This window comes from Myxine glutinosa, chromosome 8 (genome assembly GCF_964187855.1).
Source record: "Myxine glutinosa chromosome 8, kmMyxGlut1.1, whole genome shotgun sequence".
NCBI classification, from domain to species: domain Eukaryota; kingdom Metazoa; phylum Chordata; class Myxini; order Myxiniformes; family Myxinidae; genus Myxine; species Myxine glutinosa.
In genome coordinates this window covers 51,979,645-52,005,162 of record NC_136268.1, presented here as the reverse complement: position 1 = coordinate 52,005,162, position 25,518 = coordinate 51,979,645, and the positions used below count along the sequence as shown (strand labels likewise).

At 42.3% G+C, this 25,518-nt stretch overlaps 1 protein-coding gene across 3 annotated transcripts in view; it reads right to left on the bottom strand.

Annotated features, from left to right (window-relative positions):
* Nucleotides 1-25,518, bottom strand: part of EDEM3 (ER degradation enhancing alpha-mannosidase like protein 3) — a 74,655-nt gene that overhangs the window by 30,362 nt on the left and 18,775 nt on the right. For all 3 annotated transcript variants that reach the window (XR_013624309.1, XM_068124504.2, XM_068124507.2), the window contains exons 3-10: nt 14,577-14,677; nt 12,591-12,630; nt 12,248-12,360; nt 8,103-8,256; nt 7,820-7,954; nt 4,079-4,184; nt 3,881-3,978; nt 3,664-3,789 (exon numbers count right to left, since the gene is read on the bottom strand). Coding sequence is in view for 2 of the 3 variants with exons in the window: in XM_068124504.2 (XP_067980605.2) it covers nt 3,664-3,789; nt 3,881-3,978; nt 4,079-4,184; nt 7,820-7,954; nt 8,103-8,256; nt 12,248-12,360; nt 12,591-12,630; nt 14,577-14,677 (873 nt within the window). In the remaining variant the exon portion in view is untranslated. The remainder of the gene's footprint in view (nt 1-3,663; nt 3,790-3,880; nt 3,979-4,078; nt 4,185-7,819; nt 7,955-8,102; nt 8,257-12,247; nt 12,361-12,590; nt 12,631-14,576; nt 14,678-25,518) is intronic.

The following is a 25,518-nucleotide window of genomic DNA, read 5'->3' as shown; positions in this document are numbered from 1 at the left end:
AAATGAATTCTCAAAGGCCTGTAACTTCAAGTCCATTGAGTTTTTTTGTTTTTTTAAATCGCGGCATGGTCAGTCATACACCGCCCAAAATAACAGACGGGAAAATGCCGAGATATATATATTTTGTTTAAATCGCGGCATGCTCAGTCATACACCGCCCGAAATAACAGATGGGAAAATGCCGAGATATATTAAAAATTCGTCCATTTGATGACAATCATCACGATGAAATATTTAATTTATACGTCGTCACAATAATGTGGAGAGAGGAGCATAGCTTCGTTCACGTGTCGCCACATACGGGAAATTGCCGAGATATATATTTTTGTAAATCGCGGCATGGTCAGTCATACACCGCCTGAAATAACAGATGGGAAAATGCCGAGATATATTAAAAATTCGTCCATTTGATGACAATCGTCACGATGAAATATTTAATTTATACGTCGTCACAATAATGTGGAGAGAGGAGCATAGCTTCGTTCACGTGTCGCCACACACGGGAAATTGCCGAGATATATATTTTTTAAATCGCGGCATGGTCAGTCATACACCGCCTGAAATAACAGACGGGAAAATGCCGAGATATATTAAAAATTCGTCGCCACACAAGGGAAATTGCCGAGATATATTTTCACTTTGCACAAAAATAACATCAAGTAATCAAATCAATAGGAATGTCCTGTGCCTATAACATCGACGTTATAGGCACAGCTGCATCTAGGCATTGTGTAAAATCGACGCGGCTTTTGTTTTAATTAAAACCTTTTGTACTTGTTCATTTAAAAAGTGCCTTTGCAGTTTAAAAAAAAAAAAATTCCGTTTCAAGTTTTCAATGCAGAAAGAAGCATTTATCTTGCATTTGCATTGGAAAAAAATAATTTTCCTCAAGCCTCCACACCTAAAAAGCTCCATGGCACCCTGGGTGGTGTATTTTTCCATCAGGGAGACACAAACATGGCAAATGATGAAATTAAAATATAATTATAAACGTCAGGTGAGAAAAAAAAGGTGGAACTTGATCCATGAGACGTGACACTTAAAATTAAATTAATCTTGATTACAATGTCCATGTATGCTCTTGACAATGGAAGCTCATCTCTATTTCATGGTAGATGTACATTGGTATAAACACAACAGGTCGTATGCCTCTGCCAAGAAGTCGCCGGAGGCATTACATTTTCAGGTTGTCCGTCTGGCTGTTGAGCCGTCCGTCCGTTCATGATAACTTAAGAACGACTAAAGCGATCTAAGTCAAACTTGGTACAAGTATGTACGAGTACAACGATGCAAAGATGAAGTGATTCGATTTTGGGGACAAGAGGTTAAAGGTCAAATGTCGGAGGTCCCATTGGATTACTTCTGTTACTGAGCTAACTCGTGAACCAGTGATGGGATTTTGACCAAATTTGGAATTATAGGTATATATTATGAGGCAATGATGAACTGAATAGATTTCGGCATCAACAGGTCAAAGGTCAGATAATGTAATAGTTTTCGTTACCTGACAACTTAAGAACGGCTGAAGGAAACTACATCAAAATTGGTACAAGTATGTATAATGATGGTGTTGAACCCTGGTGTTGGGCTAGTGGCTAGGGTGTCAGCTTAGGATCCTAGGATCCTGGGTTTGAAACCCGGGCGATCGCTGAATTAACGCCAGGGGGGTTGACTCAGCCTGTCATCCTTCCGAGGTCGGCTAATTGAGGACCAGTTCACTGGTAATTCCCTGTTTGTCGTTAAAGGCGGCAAAAAGGGTTGGCCTCAGGAAGGCCATCCGGCCGTAAAACATTGCTTCAAAAAGGGGACCGAAAAACAACAACAACCACGGTTCCCGAAAAAGGCCAACCCCCGCTTGCGGGGAAAAATGGCCTCTAAAGGTTTTTTTTTTAAAATTTTTATGTATAATGATGCAGAGATAAACGGATTTGATTATGGGGTCATGAAATCAAAGGGCAGAGGAGCCAAAACGTAAAAAAAAACTAACCCTAACAACCTGTGATCGAGTGATGGGATTTTGACCAAACTTGATACTAATATGTATAATGACGTAGTAATGTGGGTGGGGGCATACCGGTCAACATGGCGATGTCGAAGAGTGTTGTTCTAGTTTTTTGATGTTGCATTTTCATCCCTGTCTGTCTGTCTGTTTGTTTGTTTGTCTGTCTGTGAACAGGATATCTCAAAGGTTATGGATGGATTCGGACGGAATTTGGTGGGTGTGTGACAATGACAAAATGATTCCAATTTGGTGAAGACCCAGAATCGGATCCGGATAAGATTCCGTGGCAATGTTGGCCTTTGCCTGCATTGACACTAGTCTGATTGATGGCTGAAGAGGCGTAGCAATCTCCCCATGTCAGTGGCTGGAATTTGTGGCGTTTCGCCAGCCTCACAAAGGAAGGTGTGATCTGAATAAGACCAAACCCCTGTCCCAGTTCCACACATGGGGAGCACATGACAGCACATCCTTAATCGGACTATACTAGCATGGCCCAACCCTTTCACCCATCTGGGCGACATCAGACAACTTCACCCTCACCACATGTACTTTTTATAGGCCAAAACAAATCCTGAACTACACAACCACATACACTATTCCTTAACCCTAAAATAACTAGGGGTAGGGTAAGCGGGGCATCATGGCACCCCTCCATTAATTTCGCGATTTCTTCACAACCACTACAGATTACACCACATATGTCGAGGAAAAATCCAGGAATGTCGAGGAAAATCCAGGAATGTCGAGGAAAATCCAGGAGTGTCGAAGAAAGACACAATTGTAATTGTAATTACATTGTAATTGTAAGAAGAAAGATGTAATTATAAAAATACAATAATTTTACCAAAATTAACAACATATTCTTGTAGATTATATCGAGCACCATGAGCATTCCAAATTTGGTAACGATCAAACATTATATAGCTGAGATCTAAGAGGGAAGCCATCATGACCCCACCAGTCTTTTGAATGAATGAATGATCGTTTTAAGGCCATTTTCCCCGCTAGAGCGGGGGTTAGCCTTGCGGGCCCCATGACAATCATGGTTCCCTGTTTGAGGCAATGTTTTTATGGCCGGATGCCCTTCCTGACGCCTCTGAAAAAGCCATCCTTTTTAGGTTAAATCTAACAACTGACCCCCACCCCTCCTTCTTCCTCCTATAAACCTAACCATTCTTTGTAAATGCTTTGAACTTCCTTCAAAAAACTTCTTTTTTTTTTTTTTTTACTTTAAGACCCACTGATAACATTCCGTGCAGATTTATACGTCCCTTAGATCGAAGAGCTTTAGCTTAAAAAATATACGAACAACAGCAGCACGGCGTACTCGTGCATGCGACATTTGACAATTTGCATCTATCTGTGCATTTATTGCAAAATGCCGACACGTACATCAAATTTCTCAATTGTCATTTTAGAGTTTCACAAACATAAAACACATCTAAATGTATTTGGGAGAGAGAACATGCAACACTTTTTGCTTTTCTGAGATATCACTTATTAAATAAAACAATTACACTTAGCGAGTGTTTTCAGGGGTCGATTGTGTGATGACAGTGTAATACCAAGCAATATTCTCTTATTAATGAAGTAAAATGTCCCACAAAGCATGAAGAGAACTGTGAAATGGCATGACATAATTCTGTGTTGTGTGCTCACACCTGGAGACCAGGAAAGAAAGCAAGCAGCGAATCCATCCAGGCCTTTGCAGTGATGGTCGGCTTGTGCATATGCACATCCAGCAGCAGAGGGGGCTGGCTTACGTACGTCATTATAGCCTTATAGTGCTGTCGGCAAACAGGCATACACCTTCAGCACGTGCACCATCGTGCATCATGTGAACACATTTATGACGAGAATAATAAGTGCAAAACATACAATGTTAAATCGCTCCAGAAATATATCATCTCCAAGAAGGATGTACGCCTTGAAGAGGTATTCATAGTAAGAGTCAATTCCAGCACCAACACCACTGTCTGTAAAGATGATTTTAAAGCAAATTATTACAATATCAAACTTGTTTCAAATATCATACAATTACATTGATCAAAACAAGAGAAGTCAAAATAGACTCACCACGCCGAACCCAGTCTCCTGTGTGGATGTTTATGACAGTCCCTACAAGGTTGCTGCCACGCTGTCTGTGTTCCCAAATGAAATCCAAGGCACGGCGAGCATAACCCTGAGGAAGACAAACAACACACATTAACTAATATATTCATGTTAACTCATATATCTTTCTTTGGGAAATCAAAGTTACTCACAATCTACAAGGCCTTTGGCAAAGAAAGATTTCCCTTAAGGTACACTGTGATTTACGTTAAGGCATAGCCAGGGATTTCCTTAAGGGCTGTTGCATAAACAACCCTTAGGAAATCCTCAGCCAACGACTTCCTTAAGGTTGAGGAAATTCTTAGGAGTCGTTGCTATGCCAGGCAACCAATCAGATTAGAGATAGGATGCCTTGTCCGAAAGCAAGAGCACGTAATGAACACATAATTTTAAATGACACTTGTTATATGTTGCATACACACTTGTTATATGTTTCATGGGGAACACACGCTTCCAGATGAAGGAGGAATAAAGTGATTCTTGTGCAAAATTCATTCGATTCTCATTCACCATTTTATTATCCGGTTGTATAAAGCATCCTTAAGGAAACATTTGAGTACATCCTTCAATGTCCCCTTAAGGACATCCCTACATTGAGAATGGTTGCATATTTGAATATTCCTTAAGTTTTTGTGTACGTAGTAGAGGCTCGTATAAGAGCTAACACAAAGAACATAAAATAAAGGGAGCGGGAGACAAGAGGGGAAGAGAGACGGAAGAGGGAAGCACAACAACAGTAAGGAACTAGAACAGCACTCAGTAGAGAGTATACCTCCATCTGGTTGGCCATATAACTCAATGGTGAAGAATCATTTTAAAAATTTTACTCGTTGGATCCGGATCCGGATCTTCACCAAAATTGAATCCATTCTTTCTCGTCTCACACACACACAACCGGTCCAACAACTTTCGTCCAACTCCATCCACAACTTTTTGAGATATCCTGCTATGTATCGTTTTTGGCCCCATCTCCCAATGGTGAAGAATCACTTTAAAAATTCTAGTAGCCGGATCCGAATCTTCACCAAAATCTAATCATTTCGTCCTTGTCACATATGCTACACCTCTGCCAAATTTCGTCCGAATCCGTTTGAGATATTTTGTTCACAAACGGACAGACAGACAAACAGACAGACAGGGGTGAAAACATAACCTCCATCCACCTTTGGTGGCAGAGGTAACAAGGACATCAGGAGCTCTGTGGAAGATACAGAGCTGAGGCGGGGTACACCGGAAAACAAAATGGACACTATAGGGGCTTTCAGGAAAGAAAACAGTGAATCAGAAGGTGGGTTTGGGGTGGATTAGCAAGGGTAGATAAGATCAAGGTTTTGGATGTCAAAGATATGAGATGGTGGTGAACAGCTGTTTTGAAGACCTGGAGGGAGGAGGGAGTTTGTTCCAGAGATGGGGAAAAAGAGGAATGAAAGAGTGAAGGTGAGCAGAGAGTCTTGATTTTGGCAATTTCACCAGAAGAGAGGTTGATGGCAGACCTTGTGCATCCTGCAGGAACATTTTGGGGACAGAGCACAGACAGAGCAGGAGTGCAAAGTTGGAGAGGAGTCGGTAGAAGATAAAAAGGCGCCAACATGCCTGTGGTAAGAGAGTGAAAGGCACTCAGAATCGGCTTCATTGCGAGAGATACCAATGATTCTAAAAGCATTGGTTTCTACAACGTGAAGCCGAGCTAGGTATGAGGCAGAAGCAACAGGCCAGAGGGGAGAGGGGAGAGCAGTGCCCCATCAAGCTGCGGATAAAAGCTTTGAAAATAGTGAGTAGCTCAGTAGTGCCAAGGAAGCACTTCACACGATGGAGGATGCCCAGTCGGCGACTGACTATAGAGGCCAGCTTGGAAATGTGGCAGCTTGGAGATGCAATGAACTTATATCAGCCTCTGGCACCATGCTGCGATAATTGTCCACTTTGTGAACAATTCCAATGAAGGGCGCCATTTGGAAACTCAAAGGTTCATGTTCAAGGATGGGGGGGATATAAGGAAGGCTTTAAGGAAAATTTTAAGAAATATTTGTATATGCAGCCATCCTCAACTTAAGGATGTCCTTAATGGAGAATTTAAGGAAATACTTAAGTAAATCCTCAAATCTTTCCGCAATGATGCTTTATGCAACTGGGCCTTTGTCCTTAGCTCAATTGAATATGGCTCTCCACTCGTGGCTGGTGCCCCCACATCACAGCTGTCTCTCCTGGATTATTTGGAAATTTAAAGCTCTGAAAAATATTGGAATCTTCCACGATGAGGTCGAAGGATAGGGTCTGTTGCTCTCACATTGCAGGCTCATTGGTGGTCTCTGTTTTTCCTCACCCTGCTGATATTTATCCCTATGCTCTCAGTCATTTGACCCTCCCCAGTCACTCCAGGATGCATGTGATTTTCTAGCAAACCCCTCCTGGTTAAAATTCCAAAATCCAGGCTGACTGCACACTTGAGCTCTATCTTATTACTCACTGCTATTGATGGAATCACCTTTCAAAGACAATTCTGCCTCACTCTTGCTTTCCTCCAGAGCTTCAAGCAAGCAATGCACCACACGCTCTTTTCATCCTTGCTTCTGCCGCTACTATGGTTACTTCAGCTACTTCTCTTGCACACCAAGTGGAGATCAAGGAAATAAGAATGTTGGTGAAGTGTATGGTAAGAATGGGAAGAGGGAACGAGAAAACGCATAACGCTATCAAACCGAACCATCTCACAGTTAACCCACCGCACCAAATCTCCTGTTACCTGGTGCAGGCCGATATATCCATCACGACAGGCAATGACTTTATTTCGTTTCACACGATCAGCCCACTTTTTTATTGATTCCTCACTCATGCAATCTCCAAAGAACGTACACATATACTCATTTTACACAATCAGTACACCCACCCACTCCCTATGGGAATAGCGGGAAGGGTCATGCTATTATCCTCTCTGGGGTATATAGATTACAGTAGATTGAGGCACAGGTCCGTTAGCCTGTTGGAGACACAATAACCACACTAGACTGGCACTCAGTAGAGAGCATACCTCCACCTGGCTGAACAGTTTACGTTTTGCATCCCACTGATACACCTGATCTGGATCATGACCTGAACCAAAATCGAAATGGCTTGTTCTTGTCACCTAACCAACTCATCCACATAGTTTTGTTATAATTCATCCACAACTTTTTGAGATATCGTGCTATCTATCATTTTTGGTCTTATCACTCAATGGTGAAGAATCATTAATAAAAAAAAAATAAAAAAAATAAAAAAAATTTCTCGTATCGGGATGCAGATCTTCACCAAAATTTAAATTATTCTTCCTTGTGACACACCCAACCTATCCAGGTTCCGTCCGAATCCGGCCAAAACTTTTTGAGACATCATGCTATATATATTTTTGGCCCTATCACTTAATGGTGAAAAATCATTTTAAAATTCTCTGATCTGCATCCGGATTGAAATCTTCATGAAAATTGAATCAATTCTTCCTTGTCAAACACTCAAGCTCTCCACACCAAGTTTCGTCCAAATGTATCCACAACTTTTTTGAGATGTCCTGTTCACCACTTCAGGTCAGTCCTCATCCATGCTTTATACCCTTACTAACCCTCCTCAAGCCCACCCCATCATACAAGACAAAGCAAGTGGGATACCACACCCTAATCTTTCATCTCCCACTTTTACACAATTTAAGTTCCCCTTCTCCAAATCTCATACCTCAAAAATTGGGTCAGCAGTTAACCGACTGAGAGCTGCAAACTCGAGAATCATAGTACCGGCACAAGCAGTGCAGGTATCTACCTCTGTGCCCGTACGCGCCACTGGTTGTATCAGGCCATGTTTCAGGTTGACCTGCACAATAGGTGGTGACACAATTTCATAAAATATGATAATTCAACAATTAAACCATGATACACCTGGCATCAATTAAGACACCCCAAAGATATACACTGTGGTATTTCATATTCTGGTAACGTATGGTATGCCCTGCTGAGAATACCCGTGGATATGGAAGCCCACTCGTCGTGTTGAAGGCTGGCAACAATCGATAGCCTGCATCCTTGGCCATGATCAACAGCTCATCATCATACCACTGCAATTTCTCGCCCCGTTCTTTCAGCATCACTGCGAATACATGACCTGAAAGCAGCCCACTGAATGGGTGGGTGATAATGAGATAATGTACAATTTAATTCTACAAACATGCAAATGGCATTTACAAGCTTCAACCCACATGTGACAAATGTCTCGCCTAGAACAATTCTCATGCATGCCTTCTAGAGCAGAAATTTTTTTCTTTCAAAATTCCAACAAACTTCATGGTTACAAACTGAAAGCAAATGCTCCAAATAGAAACTAGAACATGCCTGGTTGGTGCTAGCAATTGCTAAACGAGGAAACAGGTTGGCCTGTGAGCATTCTCATACGAATACCAGGATTCCATATGAGTATATACAAAATGCATTTTAAGGCCATTTTCCCTGCTAGAGCAGGGGTTAGCCTTGACAATCCCCATGACATGGTCCCCATGACAATCTTCTCCATTTTGCCCTATTTTCTGCATCTCTCTTTGTTAACCCCCTTGCCCGCATTTCTTCTTCCACCATCTTTAGCCAAGACTTTCTCGGTCTTCCCCAGCCTCTACTTCCTTCTGCATTCATTTCCATCACTCTTCTCAACCAGTCACTTTCATCCTTCCTCAACACATGACCAAACCATCTCAACCTGTTCCTCTTCACAGCATCAATCACAGGCTCTATTCCCATTATCTTTCGCAATTCATCATTTGTCTTCTTCTCTCTCAACGATACTCCACACATCCACCGAACCATTCGCATTTCCACCCTTTCCAGCCTTCGTTGCTGCTCTACATTCATGACCCATGTCTCGCTCCAATAAATCATAACACTTCTCACACATGCAGCATACACCTTTCCCTTCAGCTTCAACGACACTCCCCTCCTCGTCAGCATGCCACTCAGTTCCCGAAACTTCTTCCATGCAGATCTCACTCTCGCAAGCGTTGCCGAGTCTGATCCACCTTCTCCATTCAGCACGTCTCCGAGGTAGCAAAATGTTTTCACACCTTCCAGCTTCATGCCGTGTCCAAGATCCAACTCAACATTTCCTCCATCTGCAGCTCCCTCTGTGCACACCTTACATTTGAATGCAGCTGCCACACTCGTTAATGACCCTCTCAGACCACTACATTTTTGATGAACCCACTCAGCGCACATTGTACATTGAATGGAGTTCACTCCGACACCCTTCCTGCACACAGCACACGGCCACTTCCCAGTTCTTTCCACCTCACCACATGCTTTACCACTTGCCATCACCTTCATCTTTCCTATATTCACCTTCAGACTTTTTGTCTCCATACATTCCTTCCACTTGTTCATCTTTTCCTTCAGTCCATCCATACTTTCCGCAATCAACACCAGATCATCTGCATACAACAACTCCCACGGTAAACCCTCCTTTACGTTCTGAGCCAGCACCTCCATCACAGCTACAAATAGTAGTGAACTTGGTACCGACCCCTGATGCACTCCCGCCTTCACCTCAAACTCACCACTGTTCCCATCCTTCGTCCTTACAGCTGTGCGCGCTCTTTTGTACATTGCCATCACTACTCTGATCAACCATTCCTCCACTTCTAACTTCCTCAATGCCCATGTAAATACTTCACGTGGAACCCTATCGAATGCTTTCTCCAGATCAACAAGCCCAAGAAACAACTTCTTCCTCTTCTCCATGTACTTCTGCAACTGCCTCACAATAAAGAGCGCATCTGTCGTTCCTCTTCCTGGCATAAATCCAAACTGCATTTCGTCGATCTTCACCTTCTTCCTTATCCTCCTCTCCAATACCCTTTCCAATACCTTCATTCCATGCTCCAATAACTTTATCGCTCGGTACGAGCCACACTCCAGAGGGTCACCTTTCCCCTTGTATAGAGGGACGAGGGTACTCAGTTCCCAATCCACTGGAATGTGGCCTTCTTTCACCACCAGATTACAGATCTCTGTCATTCTCTTCACACCCCAACTTCCTGCAGCCTTCAACATATCTCCCACAACTCCCGTCGGCCCTCCCGCTTTTCTACTCTTCATTGCTTTTATCGCTTCCTCAACTTCCTTCTCAGTTATCTTCTCTGCCGGTCCTAAAACTGGGTTACTCTCTATGTTGCCATCCCATTCATTCTCTGTATTCAACAGCATTTCCATATATCTTTTCCATCTTCCTTTAATTCCATCTAGGTCCACAACGATTTGTCCCACTTCATCCTTCAAGCAACTCACCCCCATCACATCACACCTCTCTTTCGCTATCTGCTTTGCAATCCTGAATACCTCTCTCTGACCCTCTTCCGAATCCAAGCGTTCTCCGAACATTTTCCTACATGCCTCCTGCGCCTTTGCTACCTCTTTCTTTGCAGCCTTCTTGGCTGCCTTTTAACTTTCATGCTCTGCTTTTTCTGCTCCCGTACCCTTCGCCTTCTGCCACTCCTTGAACTTCTTCCTCTTCTCGTCAATCCTCTTTCCAACTTCATCATCCCACCACCATGTTTCCGAGTGCCTCGGTGGTCCTTTTGTCCATCCACATACCTCACCAACGGCTCCCAACAGACTATCTTTAATTGACATCCAACGACGTTCAAGCTCAACCACATCATCCTCTACCCTACTCAGCCTCTCTTTTAATGCCTCCCTTACTGTCACCTCTTTCAACCTCCACACCTTCATTCTCGGTTGGTACTTCACCCGCCGAGCTCTCCTCGCACCTTTCACCCTTATGTCGCAGACAACCAAGTGGTGCTGTGAAACAGCCTCCTCCCCCGGGAACACCTTTGTGTCCCGGAGGTGCCCCCTATCTCGCCTACGCACCATCAGGTAGTCAACGGTTGTCGTCGATCCACCTGACGTGTATGCAACAAGCTTATTATCCCCTTTCTGGAACTGAGTATTACAAATCAACAAATCAGCTCCATCAGCAAACTCCAAAATCCTTTCACCTTCTCCATTTCTCACACCATATCCGTAACCCCCATGAACTCCCTCAAAACCATCCATACTCCTTCCCACATGTCCATTTAGGTCTCCTCCTACCACAACAACTTCCTCATCTTTCACATTTTCCATCAGCTTCTCTATCGCACACCAGAACTTGTCCTTTTCTTCATCGCTCCGCCAACCTGCGGAGCATATCCCGAGATGACGTTCACCAAGAGCTTTCCAATCATCATTTTCACCATCATCAACCTATCACTCACTCTAGTCACACTCACCACACTGTCTACAAACTCCTCAGAAAACAGGACACCAACACCATTCACGCCCTCCGGGCACCCTTGCCACACAAACTTGTATTTCTGTCCCTGCCTACCCTTCACCATTCTCACACCACTTCCCTTCCATCTCGACTCTTGCACACAACATATGTCCACTCTTCTTCTGACCAATACTTCCACCACTTCTCCTGATCTCCCTGTCATTGTCCCTACATTCCATGTCCCAAACCTCAGAAACCGATCTCCACTTCGGGCTGTACCCTGCCCACATGTCGTTGTAATTGTCATGGTTCTCTTTTTGAGGCAATGTTTTTCGTTTTTGGTTCGTTTTTGCTGTGTCGTTGATTTTCATGATTAATAACTGGCTTCATTCTCAGGAGTCCATTCTGTGTCATCGTGTGTGTTAATAACTTATCTTGTTCTTCATAGATGGTGCTGTATATACATGATATATAAATGTTTGTCCCAAGAATGTGTCAAAAAAACGGCAATTTGGCGGCCATTTTCTTTATGCAAATTAGAAGGTCAAAACCTCAAAATTCGGCTTGGGAACCAGGTTAATCGAATTCAGCATACCCTAATTATGTTAAAAAGTGAGGTTCCCAACTTTTACCCAAAAATGCACCTCGAAGCTTATTCATGGCCTTTTTCCATAAATCCGTCCAGTCTATCTAGCCTCCATTGTTGTCGGCAACCGCTTCGAATGCGGTTATTGTGAGGTTGCTGTTCATGTGACAATATTATACATAGCGTTAATAAATGTCAAATAATAAAAATGTTTCAGAACTCTCCTCAGACTGAGCAATTTGAAAAACATCAGTATTGCACTGAAAAACAAATTAATGACTCACCCGAGCACGCGGATGTTTGTTTCAAATACCGAGACGACAACGTCGTGATCGAACCTGACGTACTGAATAACACGTTTCACAGCATCTTCAAACTCATCAAGCTTGTTCAGCACCTGCGTCGAGAAAACGTAGATGTTCTTTATGTGGACACATAGACAGTAGGGAAACGCTAACACGGGACAATGATGCAAGCTCGTACAACAACCAAATTCCTGTGTGGGTTTTAGATAACGGTTTGCAATCATATTTATCATGAGACCAATCATAAAGTGACCTAATAATATTAATTCAACCTATTAGTTTATCGAACAAAAATTAACAAAACTACATGAAAAAAACATACCACAAGAGTATCCAAGGTGTCCACTAGGGTAAGAGAAAATCTGAAAAAGAAAAACATGTGTGAAAAACAAAAAGGAAAAACACACACAAACACACACACACACACACACACACACACACACACACACACACACACACACACACACACACACACACACACACACACACACACACACACACACACACTGTTTGGACCAAAATACTCTCACGGTTCTGCAAATCACATCCCCTCTCCCCCAACCCCCCACCACCTGGTCCCACACCCCACCCCCAGTCTCCCATTACCACCTTCCTCACCCTGCCCCCAGAGGAACGCACATCCAAACACGTAGGGTCCCGAGACAGTTATCTCATCAGTATTTGTAATTAGACAGCCCAAAATCCTTGGTTTAATGGGTAAACAGGGTATATACAGTGCATTCAGAAAGTATTCAGACCCCTTCACTTTTTTCACATTTTGTTATGTTGCAGCCTTATGCTGAAATCGTTTAAATTCATTTTTTCCCTCATCAATCTACACTCAACACCCCATAATGACAAAGAGAAAACAGGATTTTAGAAAGTTTTGCAAATTTATTAAAGTTTTGCAAAAGTATTCAGACCCTTTGCTATGACACTTGAAATTTAGCTCAGGTGCCTCCCATTTCTCTTGATCATCTTTGAGATGTTTCTACACCTTGATTGGAGTCCACCTGTGGTCAATTCAATTGATTGGACATGATTTGGAAAGGCACACACCTGTCTATATAAGGTCTCACAGCTGACAATGGATATCAGAGCAAAAACTAACCCATGGGGTCGAAGGAACTGCCTGCAGAGCTCAGAGACAGGATTGTGTCGAGCCACAGATCTGGGAAAGCCTACAAAAAAAATTCTGCTGCATTGAAGGTTCCCAAGAGCACAGTGGCCTCCATAATTCTTAAATGGAAGAAGTTTGGAACAACCAGGACTCTTCCTAGAGCTGGCCGCCCGGCCAAACTGAGCAATCGGGGGAGAAAGGCCTTGGTAAGAGAGGTGACCAAGAACCCGATGGTCACTCTGACTGAGCTCCAGAGATCCTGTGTGGAGATGGGAGAAACTTCCAGAAGGACAACCATCATTGCAACACTCCACCGATCTGGGCTTTATGGCAGAGTGGCCAGACGGAAGCCAAACAGTTCAATCTTGGTTTCATCAGACCACAGCATCTTGTTTCTCACAGTCTGAGAGTCCTTTAGGTGCTTTTTTGCAAACTCCAAGCGGTATTTCATGTGTCTTTCACTGAGGAGAGGCTTGATAGCTATATCAGCAAACTGAAACAAAACAATGACATTACAGTTGCATCCCCTACAATGTATGGTGGAACCATTGTACTGAAAACAGCTTTAAACCACAATTGCCCTTTAAAGCAGGAAGAAGTTCCTACACAAATCGTATAAATCACGAATCAAAAAAGCGAGCCTGTCGGAACAATTGGGAGTGATTACATTGATAAAATCTCAATCAAACGTTTATCAATAACAATAGTCTTCTTTTGTATGCAAGCACACAGTTGTGAGCAGCATCATTGGCTAAGGGGGGGCTTGGCTGTGCTGCTGATGCAACACCCCCTATAGATTAGGGCAGGAATTTGGAATTTGGCCAAGGTGCCGGCGAGAGCTCACATACTTTCCACGAAGGACAATATGGGATCCTTAACATCCACCAACTAATGCTGGCAGATGAGATGCCCACTTTTCTGTCAATCTGAGGGACTGGACACACATTGATGACTCATCCTGCTTGTGAGACACGGGTATAACAGTTTGTAGCTGGGTCGAGATTCGAACCCAGGCTATACGGCTCACAGACAAGTGTATATACCCCGAGACCATCCTCCAAGCCCAACAAGATCAATACATTCATATTTTAATTTCATCATCTCAGTTGTTTTCTGAAAAATAAATCTATGAAATAGAACAAAAAAATTTAAATATATGTCTCAAAAACACTTCAATACACAACTCACCTGCCCAAGGCATCATCAATGTCTCCACGACTGGGCTCTTTTCCTCGCTCACGTCCTCGGCAGCTTAATGGCATGAGTTCATCAGCTGGGAATGCATGTGTCTGTGATGTGCAGGGAAAAAGAAATGCGATAACACAATTGACAAATGCAAATAGATGCTGAAAATGAGTTCGAATTTCAGGCGTAGACTTTCTTCCCCACTCACACTCCCACCCCTTCGACACCCGTATGTTCATCAATGCATTTAAAACAATCTTCGGCTGCGAGTCTAATTAAAGGTGTTGATTAACAGGTGCTCACAATGCTGCAAACATTTTCAGCAAACATTACAGCCCCAAACAATCAATGCCTGGGGAAATTTTAAGACTGAAAGGTGGTGTATAAATTAATCAGCAAATGTAATGGGATAAATAAATACATCAAGACCAGGAAATCATTTTTTGTGAACATCATCTCAAAGAAAACATCATATATCCATATTTTGGTTATAAAAATTTCAGGCATTTCAATCAATTCCCGTGTAATAATAATAATAACAATCTATATCTACTTGTATATTCCTGCCAGTCTGTCCCTCTGTCTGTCTGGGTGAGGAATCAAAGTCAAATCGCTGCCATTTTTTGTTTTTCTCTGTGCTAGTTCTCAGGTCTCACAGGCCTCTGGTAGGCATGAACCACTGTAAGTTGCCTGCATCAGTGCTGTGGTTACATGAGTGAGTGTACGTTTGGACATGTGGGAGAGACCAGTGTTTCCTGAGAAGAATAAGATCAAGGGTGTGTTTGTAGGGTCTCGGGTTTTGATTTTATCAATGTTTTAAAATTTCACGTGTTTTAAGGCCTCACAAAGCTAAACCCTTTGGGGTTATCCCACCCTACAATTTATTCTTATATCATCATTTTTTGTGCTATCATTTTTCACAGTCGCTGACATCGTTTATTTAAGACTCGACTAAAATAAATCCCAAGAAAATCGGACAAAATTAGACGTTTTAGAAAAAAAACCGTTTTAAATAACTAAATAGATGAGTGGCTTTTGCACCTGTCCCCTTGGGTGATTGCTTATTCATAAGGTTTATTCGGCATGTTTGCATTTTTAGAGATCCCTCAAACGTTCTGAATAAAATTGGGAGAAATCTGGGGGAAAATTAACATTTTCTTTAATCTGGGAAAAAATTAAAAGGGTCCTGCTGCTGTTTTGGGCGATGCATGCATACTGTTTTAAAGGACCCTTTTGAAAGCTTTTCCCGGGCGTAGGGAGAGGGGTCCAGACCTGTCCCCTTGGGTTTTCGTTGTCTATTTTCCCATGGATTTCTTTTGATTTCATGTGGAACACCTCAAGGGACCTCTAAAAACCTTGAGGGACCTCTAACAATGTGATGCATGCATAGTGCATACTATATAAGACCCCTTTGAAAGCTCTTCCTGGGTGCGGGGAAACGAGGGGGTAGAAAAGGAGAGAAAGGAGAGGGGTCATTGAGGGATGGGGAAGGAGAGAGAAAGGGACAGGAGATAGAGGAGAGTTATGCCATAACTACTTTGAAAGCTTTTGAAACACTATATAGGTCCCTTTAAAACCTATTCCTGGCAGTGGGGGGTGGGGGGAGGGAAAGGAGGAGTGAGAGGGAAGAGGAGGAGGGAGAAGGAAGAGGAGGACAGAGAGAGGAAACGAGGAGGGAGAGGTGGAAGAGGAGGGAGGGGGATGAGGAGGAGGGATTGTGGGGAAGGAGAGAGAGAGAGGATGGGGGAGGGGGGAAGTCAAGGTTTTGACGTCAAATTTTACATTACGTGGAATTTCCATGGGTCCCTGCTAACCACTATAATAATACACTTGTTCATCCGTCCTTCCATGGGTAATGCTTCTTTCCATCCATTGGTTGGAATAGCTGGCCTGACTCGACTCACAATTGCAACCTGAAAAATCATACAGCCACTATTTTGGTGCTTATGAAGCCAAAGACGACTTTGGAGCTCCAATATTCCCAATCGCTAGGCCTACAGATAAGATTTCCGTTGAGTGTAAAACAACTAAAGTGAGTGCGACTGTAAAAAGGATCATCAAATATCGAAAGGTTGGAGCCGATTGGCCTCATGGACCTTGTGAAGGCCATAGCTCGTATATGCCTCAGGCTTCAGTCCTTAGGCTTCAAGCCTTCGGTGTCAGCCTACGGTCCAGTGTAATTGGAATCTGAGCTATATAACCATGATGTAATATATATGCACACAGGCAGTGGGCATGTTTTTTTTCTTCAAAACTGGGTTGTTCCTTAATTTTTGGGAGCACCTGTGGCAGCAATCGAGGCAGTTGGACAACTGACCCCACTGTCCCCACCCTGCTCCCCCCCCCCCCCCACCCCCCTACCTCTTACCCTCAAATCGACATTGTATGTATATATTATTACAAAAAAAAGACTTGGAGGTTAATTCCTCACTAGTTATATCTTAATTTATGTAAGCATATGCGTTTGTAACCACATTAGAAATGACCAGGATTGGTTGTCGAGGCAGCTCATTGTCACATATACAGTCACGTGAAAAAGTAAGTACACCCCATGTAAAGTTTTGACTTTTTCAACATATTTCAACATACAGCTATTTGATCTTCATTTCAACAATATTGATAGATAAAGGTGATATAATATAACAAATATCATGAAACATTTACATTTTGTAGTCCATTGTATAATTTAAATAAACATAAATGCAAATTTCGCATATGGAAAAAGTAAGTACACCCTTGGCTCTAATAGGTGGTATTGCCCCCTTTGGCAGAAACAACCTCAAGTAGGCGTTTCTTATAACTGTCTACCAGTCTCTGACATCGACTGGGAGAAATTTTTGCCCACTCCTCCATGCAGAATTCTTTCAGCTGTGCAATGTTTGAGGGGTTTCTTGCATGCACAGCTCGTTTCAAATCCCCCCACAACATCTCGATGGGATTTAGATCCGGGCTTTGACTTGACCATTCCAGAACCCTCCATTTCTTTCTTTTCAGCTATTCCTTGGTGGATTTACTGGTATGTTTAGGGTCATTGTCATGTTGCAAGGTCCACCTTCGGTTGAGCTTCAACTTTCTGACAGATGGTCTCACATTATCCTCAAGCACCCTCTGGTACAATGAAGAATTCATAGTGGATTCTATGATGGTGAGCTGCCCAGGCCCTGATGCAGCAAAGGTGCCCCAAACCATAATATTTCCACCACCATGCTTTTCAGTTGGTATCAGGTTCTTGTGGTCAAATGCTGTCTTTGGTTTTCGCCAAACATGTCTTCTGGTACTGTTGCCAAATAGCTCTACCTTTGACTCATCTGTCCAGAGCACATTGTTCCAGAAGTGCTGGTCTTTGCCTTGGTGTTCATTGGCAAACTTTAGTCTTGCCCTGATGTTCTTTCTAGACAGCAAAGGTTTCCTCCTGGCACACCTCCCATGTAGATCACATTTGTGCAGCCTCTTTCTAATGGTAGACTCGTGCACTTTGACATCAACAGTGGCAAGAGCTACCTGTAGGTCCCGTGATGACATTCTGGGGTTCTTGGAGACTTTTCAGCATCTTGCGGTCTGCTCTTGAGCTGAACTTGCTGGGGCGGCCTGGCCTGAACAAGTTGGCAGTTGTTTGGAATCTTCTCCACTTGTAGATGATCTTCTGGACAGTCGAATGATTGATTTCAAATTGTTTGGAGATCTCTTTAAATCCCTTCCCAGACTCGTAGGCATCTGTAACCTTCTTTCTGAAGGCCTCAGAGAGCTCTTTTGATCTAGGCATGGTGACGCCGCACACTTCAACAACAAAGAACAAACCACACTAAATGTCTGAGGTTTAAATAAGACAGGTTCCTCCAAGATCCTCTCTAACAATTTTCTAATCATTTGCACCTGAGCTGGTGCACCTGATTCTAATTTTAGGTATTTGAAGTAGTGATAAATGTGGGGGTGTACTTACTTTTTCCACATGCAAAATTTGCATTTATGTTTATATAAATTATACAATGGACTGAATGAATGAATATGAATGATCGTTTTAAGGCCATTTTCCCCGCTAGAGCGGGGGTTAGCCTTGCGGGCCCCATGTCAATCATGGTTCCCTGTTTGAAGCAATGTTTTTATGGCCGGATGCCCTTCCTGACGCCAACCCTTGGTCGCGCTCTTACGATGCGCAGGGATACGGTGTACCTATTCTAAATCGGGGTACACACCGTGATCATTCATCCCAGCAAGCTGGTACGCAATTTGCCGACCTCGGAAGGATGACAGGCTGAGTCAGCCCCCCTGGCGTTAATTCAGCGATCGACCGGGATTCGAACCCAGGATCCTAGGATCCCAAGCCGGCACCCGAACCGCTCAGCCAACACCAGGCTACTGTATGTATATATTGTTGCAGTTTTGAGAACGCACACATAACATCATTAAAGGTTAAAAAGTTGCCTCCCATAGTTAGTCCACAAGCAACACGTAGGCCCATTTAGAACATTAGTTATGTCATAGTATGTGTTAGTATGAGGCCATTTCCCTTAGTAATACCTGCGTTGTGTAAAATAAATAAGATAAGTTCCCCCGTTCATCTTTGCGCCAACCCCCCCCCCCCTTCCCCCCTCCCCCCCCCCCCCCAATTCCATCATGGGAATAATCGATCCCGCGCCCCATTTGACAACTCGCAGCTTGTTACGCTTTGGCTACCAGCAGCGTTTGCTGCTCTTGGTTTGCTGGAACTAGCCCAGTGACACGAGGTAGGCCTGAAAGAGGGAGGAGCGCAGGGTCGGGGTGTGGCGGGGTCAAGGAGCACGTCAGAGGCGGTGACGGTAAGGGCCGGACTACAAAATGTAAATGTTTCATGATATTTGTTATATTATATTACCTTTATCTCTCAATATTGTTGAAATGAGGAACAAATAGCTATATGTTGAAATATGTTGAAATATGTTGAAAAAGTCAAAACTTTACATGGGGTGTACTTACTTTTTCACGTGACTGTACATATATTATAATACGCTTGTTTATCCGTCAATCCGCCTGTCTGTGTTTAACATTCCATTTTTTTTTTTGTATACTAAAGCATGGCTCGTGAAAGATCGAACACATACAACATATAATAAAGGGAGCGGGAGACAAAGGGGGGGGGGGCCGGGGGGGAGGGAAGCACCACAATAGTAAAGAACACAGACATCGGGAGATCTGTGGAAGGGAGAGGGCTGGGGCGGGGTCCACGGGATAAACAAGATGGACAATACTAGGACTTTCAGAAAAGAAAACGGAATTTGAAGGAGGTGGATTTGGCGTGTATTAACGGGGTATAAAAGGTCAAAGATTTGGATGGGGGAAGATAAGAGATGGTGGTGAACAGCTGTTTTATCATCAAATTAAGGGTGTCCTTAAGAGGAAAGTTGAGGAAATACTTAAGTCAATCCTCAAATCTTTCCTGAAGGGTTAAAGACTTGAAGTCACATTTTATATTGTGCGGATGTTCCCTGGGTCCCTGCTCGTATCATATATTGTACGAGCGTGAATCGGCTCGCGTAAGGCACACCTTGTTTTAACCAAGGACAATGACCTGACTGAACTTGAGTTGCTGTGTTGTCATGATTTACATCAATCATAATATAAACATTTCTTTTGTACAAATGTATTTGTAATATTTGTGATATTATTTATTTGTAACTGGCAAAAGTACCCGGCGTTGCCGGGTGACAATGAATCGCTTCCTGACGGGAATATGATATATGCAATCTGTGTCCATCATCTAGAGCGAACTTTAAAAATAGATCGCAGGTACAGTGGACTCCGATGCAGTGGAGTGACACCCTATCCCATGGAAGTTACACTTTACACTCATAAACTGCTTACGAAGTACCACGCTATGCTTCTGCAATTTACTAAACCATTCGTGTAAGACAATAACATTATTTTGCTCGTTCAGCTGACAGTTTCGTTCAGTTACGTTCAGTTTCACGAACGAACGAACGCACGAACGAACGAACGAACGAACGAACGAACGAACGAACGAACGAACGCACACACACACACACACACACACACACACACACACACACACACACACACACACACACACACACACACACACCTTGGTCAAGTCAAGTCTGAATGGTCAAGGGTCAAGTTGTCTCATTGGTCTGAAGGATGTAAGGGGTCTAAATTGTGTTAATGTCTAAGGGGTCAGAGGTACTTAAAGGGGTGTAAAGGTTTAAAGGGTATAAAAGATTGGAAGGGTGAAGAGCTCTAAAGGTGTCTAAAGTATTGAGAGGGTCTTAAAGGTTAAAGTGGTCTTAAGGGTCTTGGGGGGGGGGTCTTCGTGATCTTAATGGGGTCTAAAGGGTCTTACGGATCTTTTCGGTATTTTGGGTCTTCGTGGTCTTTCGGGAGTAGTGTAATAATGTTGCTTCTGGGACACCTCCGTTTAACATGGGAAATCCCTATCTAATGTCATTTACCCCCTTGTCTTTTTCAAAAATCATAAACACCTCTATTTCTCCCACCCTCATCTTTATGAACCTTTTGTCTGTAGTACCTATCCTTAATGTTGTTCATTAGACCACTCAAACACTACAAATATTTGTTTTCTCTTATAGACCTATCATCCTTCTTCTACATATCATCTGGCAGATTAATCTTTGACCCATTCACTTCCATATTGCCCCTAAAGACCTCTATTTCTCTCACCCTGTTCTTTACGAACCTTCTAACCTTTTGACATGTTATCCTTATTCATTAGACCACTTAAACACCTGTGATCCTTCTGACCTTATGAACCTTTTAACCTTTTACTCTTAATATCATCTGGTGAATATAACCCACTCAAACAACGACCCTACAAATATTTGTTTATGCGTGGGAAATAATTTAATTCTCTTGCCACTCTCTTCACCATCTAATATATTAACAAAAAATATGTTTGAGTTTGGTTCTTTATTAAGATATTTTAACTGAGCTAAGATAAAATGGTAAACCTCCCTCAATGTTCTTGTTTGAGCGCCTCCAGTGCCACACACTTTTTGGTAGGCTCTGCCCACTTTTTGTTAAGCTCCGTCCACTTTTTGGTAATCCACGCCCACTTTTTGTTAAGCCACGCCCACCTTTCTACTAAACCCCGCCCACTTTTTGTTAAGCCACGCCCACTTTTTAATAGGTCCCGCCCACTTTTTGTTAAGCCACGCCCACTTTTTGCTATGTCCCGCCCTCTTTGCTAAGCTCCGCCCACTTTTGCTAAGTCCCACCCACTTTATAAACTCTTCAGCATTGTATCATTTCCAGGTAAAACATTACATCATTTTCAGGGAATTTCCATCACATCATTTCCAGTTAAGACACGCCCAGGGAATTTCCACAGGAAATGACACACACCCAGCCCTTCTTATAAAAGGCACCGACCACACAGGCTTTTTCAAACACGCTTTCTGCTTCACTTGAGAATGGACTCCTATGCCGAAATGGAATGGGATAACTTTGCTATTCCTTGGAGTCCTACTACCTGTGTAGAACTCAACCTTCAGATTGATGAACTGGACTCGAACCTCTTATCAATGGAGGTAAGTTTGTTTATTTATTTATTTATTTATTTAATTTTTTTTTTTTTTTTTTTTTTTTAGATGAGACTCATGTAAGAGTTAACAAAGTTTATTTTAATATTCATAGAGCTTGATTTATACAAATAAAAATATTGTATTAAATTAATACATTGTTATTTTCTTTCACAGGAAATTGTATCTGAGATACGAAATGAAAATTCTGCTTTTAACACAACTTGGGATGAAGTTATTTTTTTGTTTGAAGACATTTTGAACAACCAAGACCCCCAGAACGAGTTCTACCTTGATGACCCAGCCAAAGAGTTATACCTTGGAGATCCACAAAATCCTGAAAAAGAGTTTTACCATGATGATACTTGTTGTGAGTTATCAAAACAAAACCCACTGAACAAGTTCTACCTTGATGAGCCAGAATACAAGTCATACATTGGAGACCCACAAATTTCTGAAAATTGGGCAAGGAGAGTTCTCCCTGATGGTCCGCAGTTATACTATGTGAGACACATCATAGAAACCCTAAAAAATTGGGCAAGGAGAGTTCTCCCTGATGGTCCGCAGTTATACTATGTGAGACACATCATAGAAACCCTAAAAAATTGGGCAAGGAGAGTTCTCCCTGATGGTCCGCAGTTATACTATGTGAGACACATCATAGAAACCCTAAAAAATTGGGAAAGGGGAGTTCTCCCTGATGGTCCGCAGTTATACTATGTGAGACACATCATAGAAACCCTAAAAAATTGGGAAAGGGAAGTTTTCCCTGATGGTCCGCAGTTATACTATGTGAGACTTATCATGGAAACCCCCAATATTTCTGAAAATTGTGGTTCTACCTTGGGGACTTGGAAAGATGGTTATATTTTTGGAGACTCGGAATGGGGGTTTTGTTTTGATGACTCGGAATGTGATACCTATCTTGGAGGCTCAACAGGAATGTGGTTATACCTTGGGAACTTGGAAAGTTGGTTTTATTTTGGAGACTCTACCTGTGGGGTCCATCTTGGAGACTCTTTGGATTCTAAAGCAATGAACAATGTTCTTTGTTTAATGACGCTTGATTTAAGCAATATCAAGAAAGTTCGAGGAAGAAAATGCTGGAAAATTCTTTCTTCCCATTTCTACTTCTTCAAACTTGAAAGCCTTGAAAGACAGAATTGGAAGAAGAGGAAAAAAAAAAAATGAAATACATATTTTAAAAAAAGAATAAAAAAAAGATTATGTTAGGGTTTGGGTGGGATTTTGAATGTGAGGGTTAGGGTTGGGGTTGGGTTAGGGATGGGATTGGGTTAGGGTTGGGATTTTGAATGTGAGGGTTAGGGATGGGTTGGGTTAGGGATGGGGTTGGGTTAGGGATGGGGTTGGGTTAGGGTTGGGATTTTGAATGTGAGGGTTAGGGTTGGGGTTGGGTTAGGGATGGGGTTGGGTTAGGGATGGGGTTGGGTTAGGGATGGGGTTGGGTTAGGGATGGGGTTGGGTTAGGGATGGGGTTGGGTTAGGGTTGGGATTTTGAATGTGAGGGTTAGGGTTAGGGTTGGGGTTGGGTTAGGGATGGGGTTGGGTTAGGGATGGGGTTGGGTTAGGGATGGGGTTGGGTTAGGGATGGGGTTGGGTTAGGGATGGGGTTGGGTTAGGGATGGGGTTGGGTTAGGGATGGGGTTGGGTTAGGGATGGGTTTGGGTTAGGGATGGGGTTGGGTTAGGGTTGGGGTTGGGTTAGGGTTTGTATATTATTATGACTCACTCACACATACACACACACACAAAAGTTAAGCCCCAACTAAAAAGTTGTGGGATTCTGTGTTTGGGGTTCACAGATTTAAAAACGTATCCTCATTATACACACACAAAAGTTAAGCCCCAACTAAAAAGTTGTGGGATTCTGTGTTTGGGGTTCACAGATTTAAAAACGTATCCCCATTATACACACACAAAAGTTAAGCCCCAACTAAAAAGTTGTGGGATTCTGTGTTTGGGGTTCACAGATTTAAAAACGTATCCCCATTATACACACACAAAAGTTAAGCCCCAACTAAAAAGTTGTGGGATTCTGTGTTTGGGGTTCACAGATTTAAAAACGTATCCCCATTATACACACACAAAAGTTAAGCCCCAACTAAAAAGTTGTGGGATTCTGTGTTTGGGGTTCACAGATATAAAAACGTATCCCCATTACATTTTATTTATTTATTTATTATTTTCAAGGGTATTATCTGCTTACTTGTGTTTTTTGTAATTCTTGTGAGTAAAATGAACCCAAGATTTCTTCTTCATTTAAATCATATAATTTGTAGGTCCAAGGGACTGTATCCATTACATCAATGATTTTAAATAATTCACGAGTCCATTTTTGTGTATAACCTTTCTCAAAATGGCTTTTCCATTTGTATATCCTTACCATATCACCAACTTTGAACTTGGGCTTTCTCAAATTAATCTCCTTTTCATATTCTAATTTTGTAAATGTTTCTGATGGTTTTGATTTTGTTGATGAATGAACTGCATTGTTGTAATCATCTACAATATCCTGAATTAAATACACCCATTTTTGAGAACCGAGTTGTGTGAATTTTTTATATAGTCTCTCTTTCAAAGTACGATTAAAACGCTCAATAACAACTGCTTTTCCTTCATTAAAGGTGCTGTATAATTTAATACCCTTCCCCTTAAGAAATTTCATGAATATTTTGTTATAGAACTCTGTTCCCTCATCAGTCCATAACTTCTTTGGTTTCCTTTTATCCCGATCAAATATTAGCTTAAAGGCTAACATTAAAGTATCACCCCTTTTATTTTTTAAAGGGACAACCCAGGCAAATCTACTCCTCAAATCAATAACGGTTAAAGCATACCTGTATCCCCTGTCATTATTCAATTCAATTAAATCAGCGGACCATATGTGGTCGGTGTATTTAGAATAAACCTTCCTTCTTTTAAACTTTGTGATTATAGGTTTGTGTAATTCTTCAGCCAAAAGCTCCTCAGTCTTGATGACATCATTAGAGCCTAATAGTTTTTTGAGGAATAACCAAGACCAAGTTTCAATTTAGCATTTATCAAATTTCTCACAATAAACCTATCAACTTTCTCTCTCAACGTTGGATTTTGTATCAAAGACAAATTATACAACATTTCGCTGTCGGCTTTATGTTTTTCAGTCAACGTAGTGGTTTTCCCATAAGCAATATCATGCTTCATACACACTTCGTCAACCCTATTTGTAGGTTTAGACCAAGGTTTAGGATTGTCAGCCTCATCTAATCTTTTATCCAAGTTTGTTCCTGGACCACAGAAAGAATACCCTGGAAGGTGTAATTCCCCTGGAATTCCAGTTGTTGTAAATTTACTTCCTGACAGAAACTTTTGTATGTCTCCTCCTCTTTTAGGAGAGATGAATTGGCACTTTTTAGA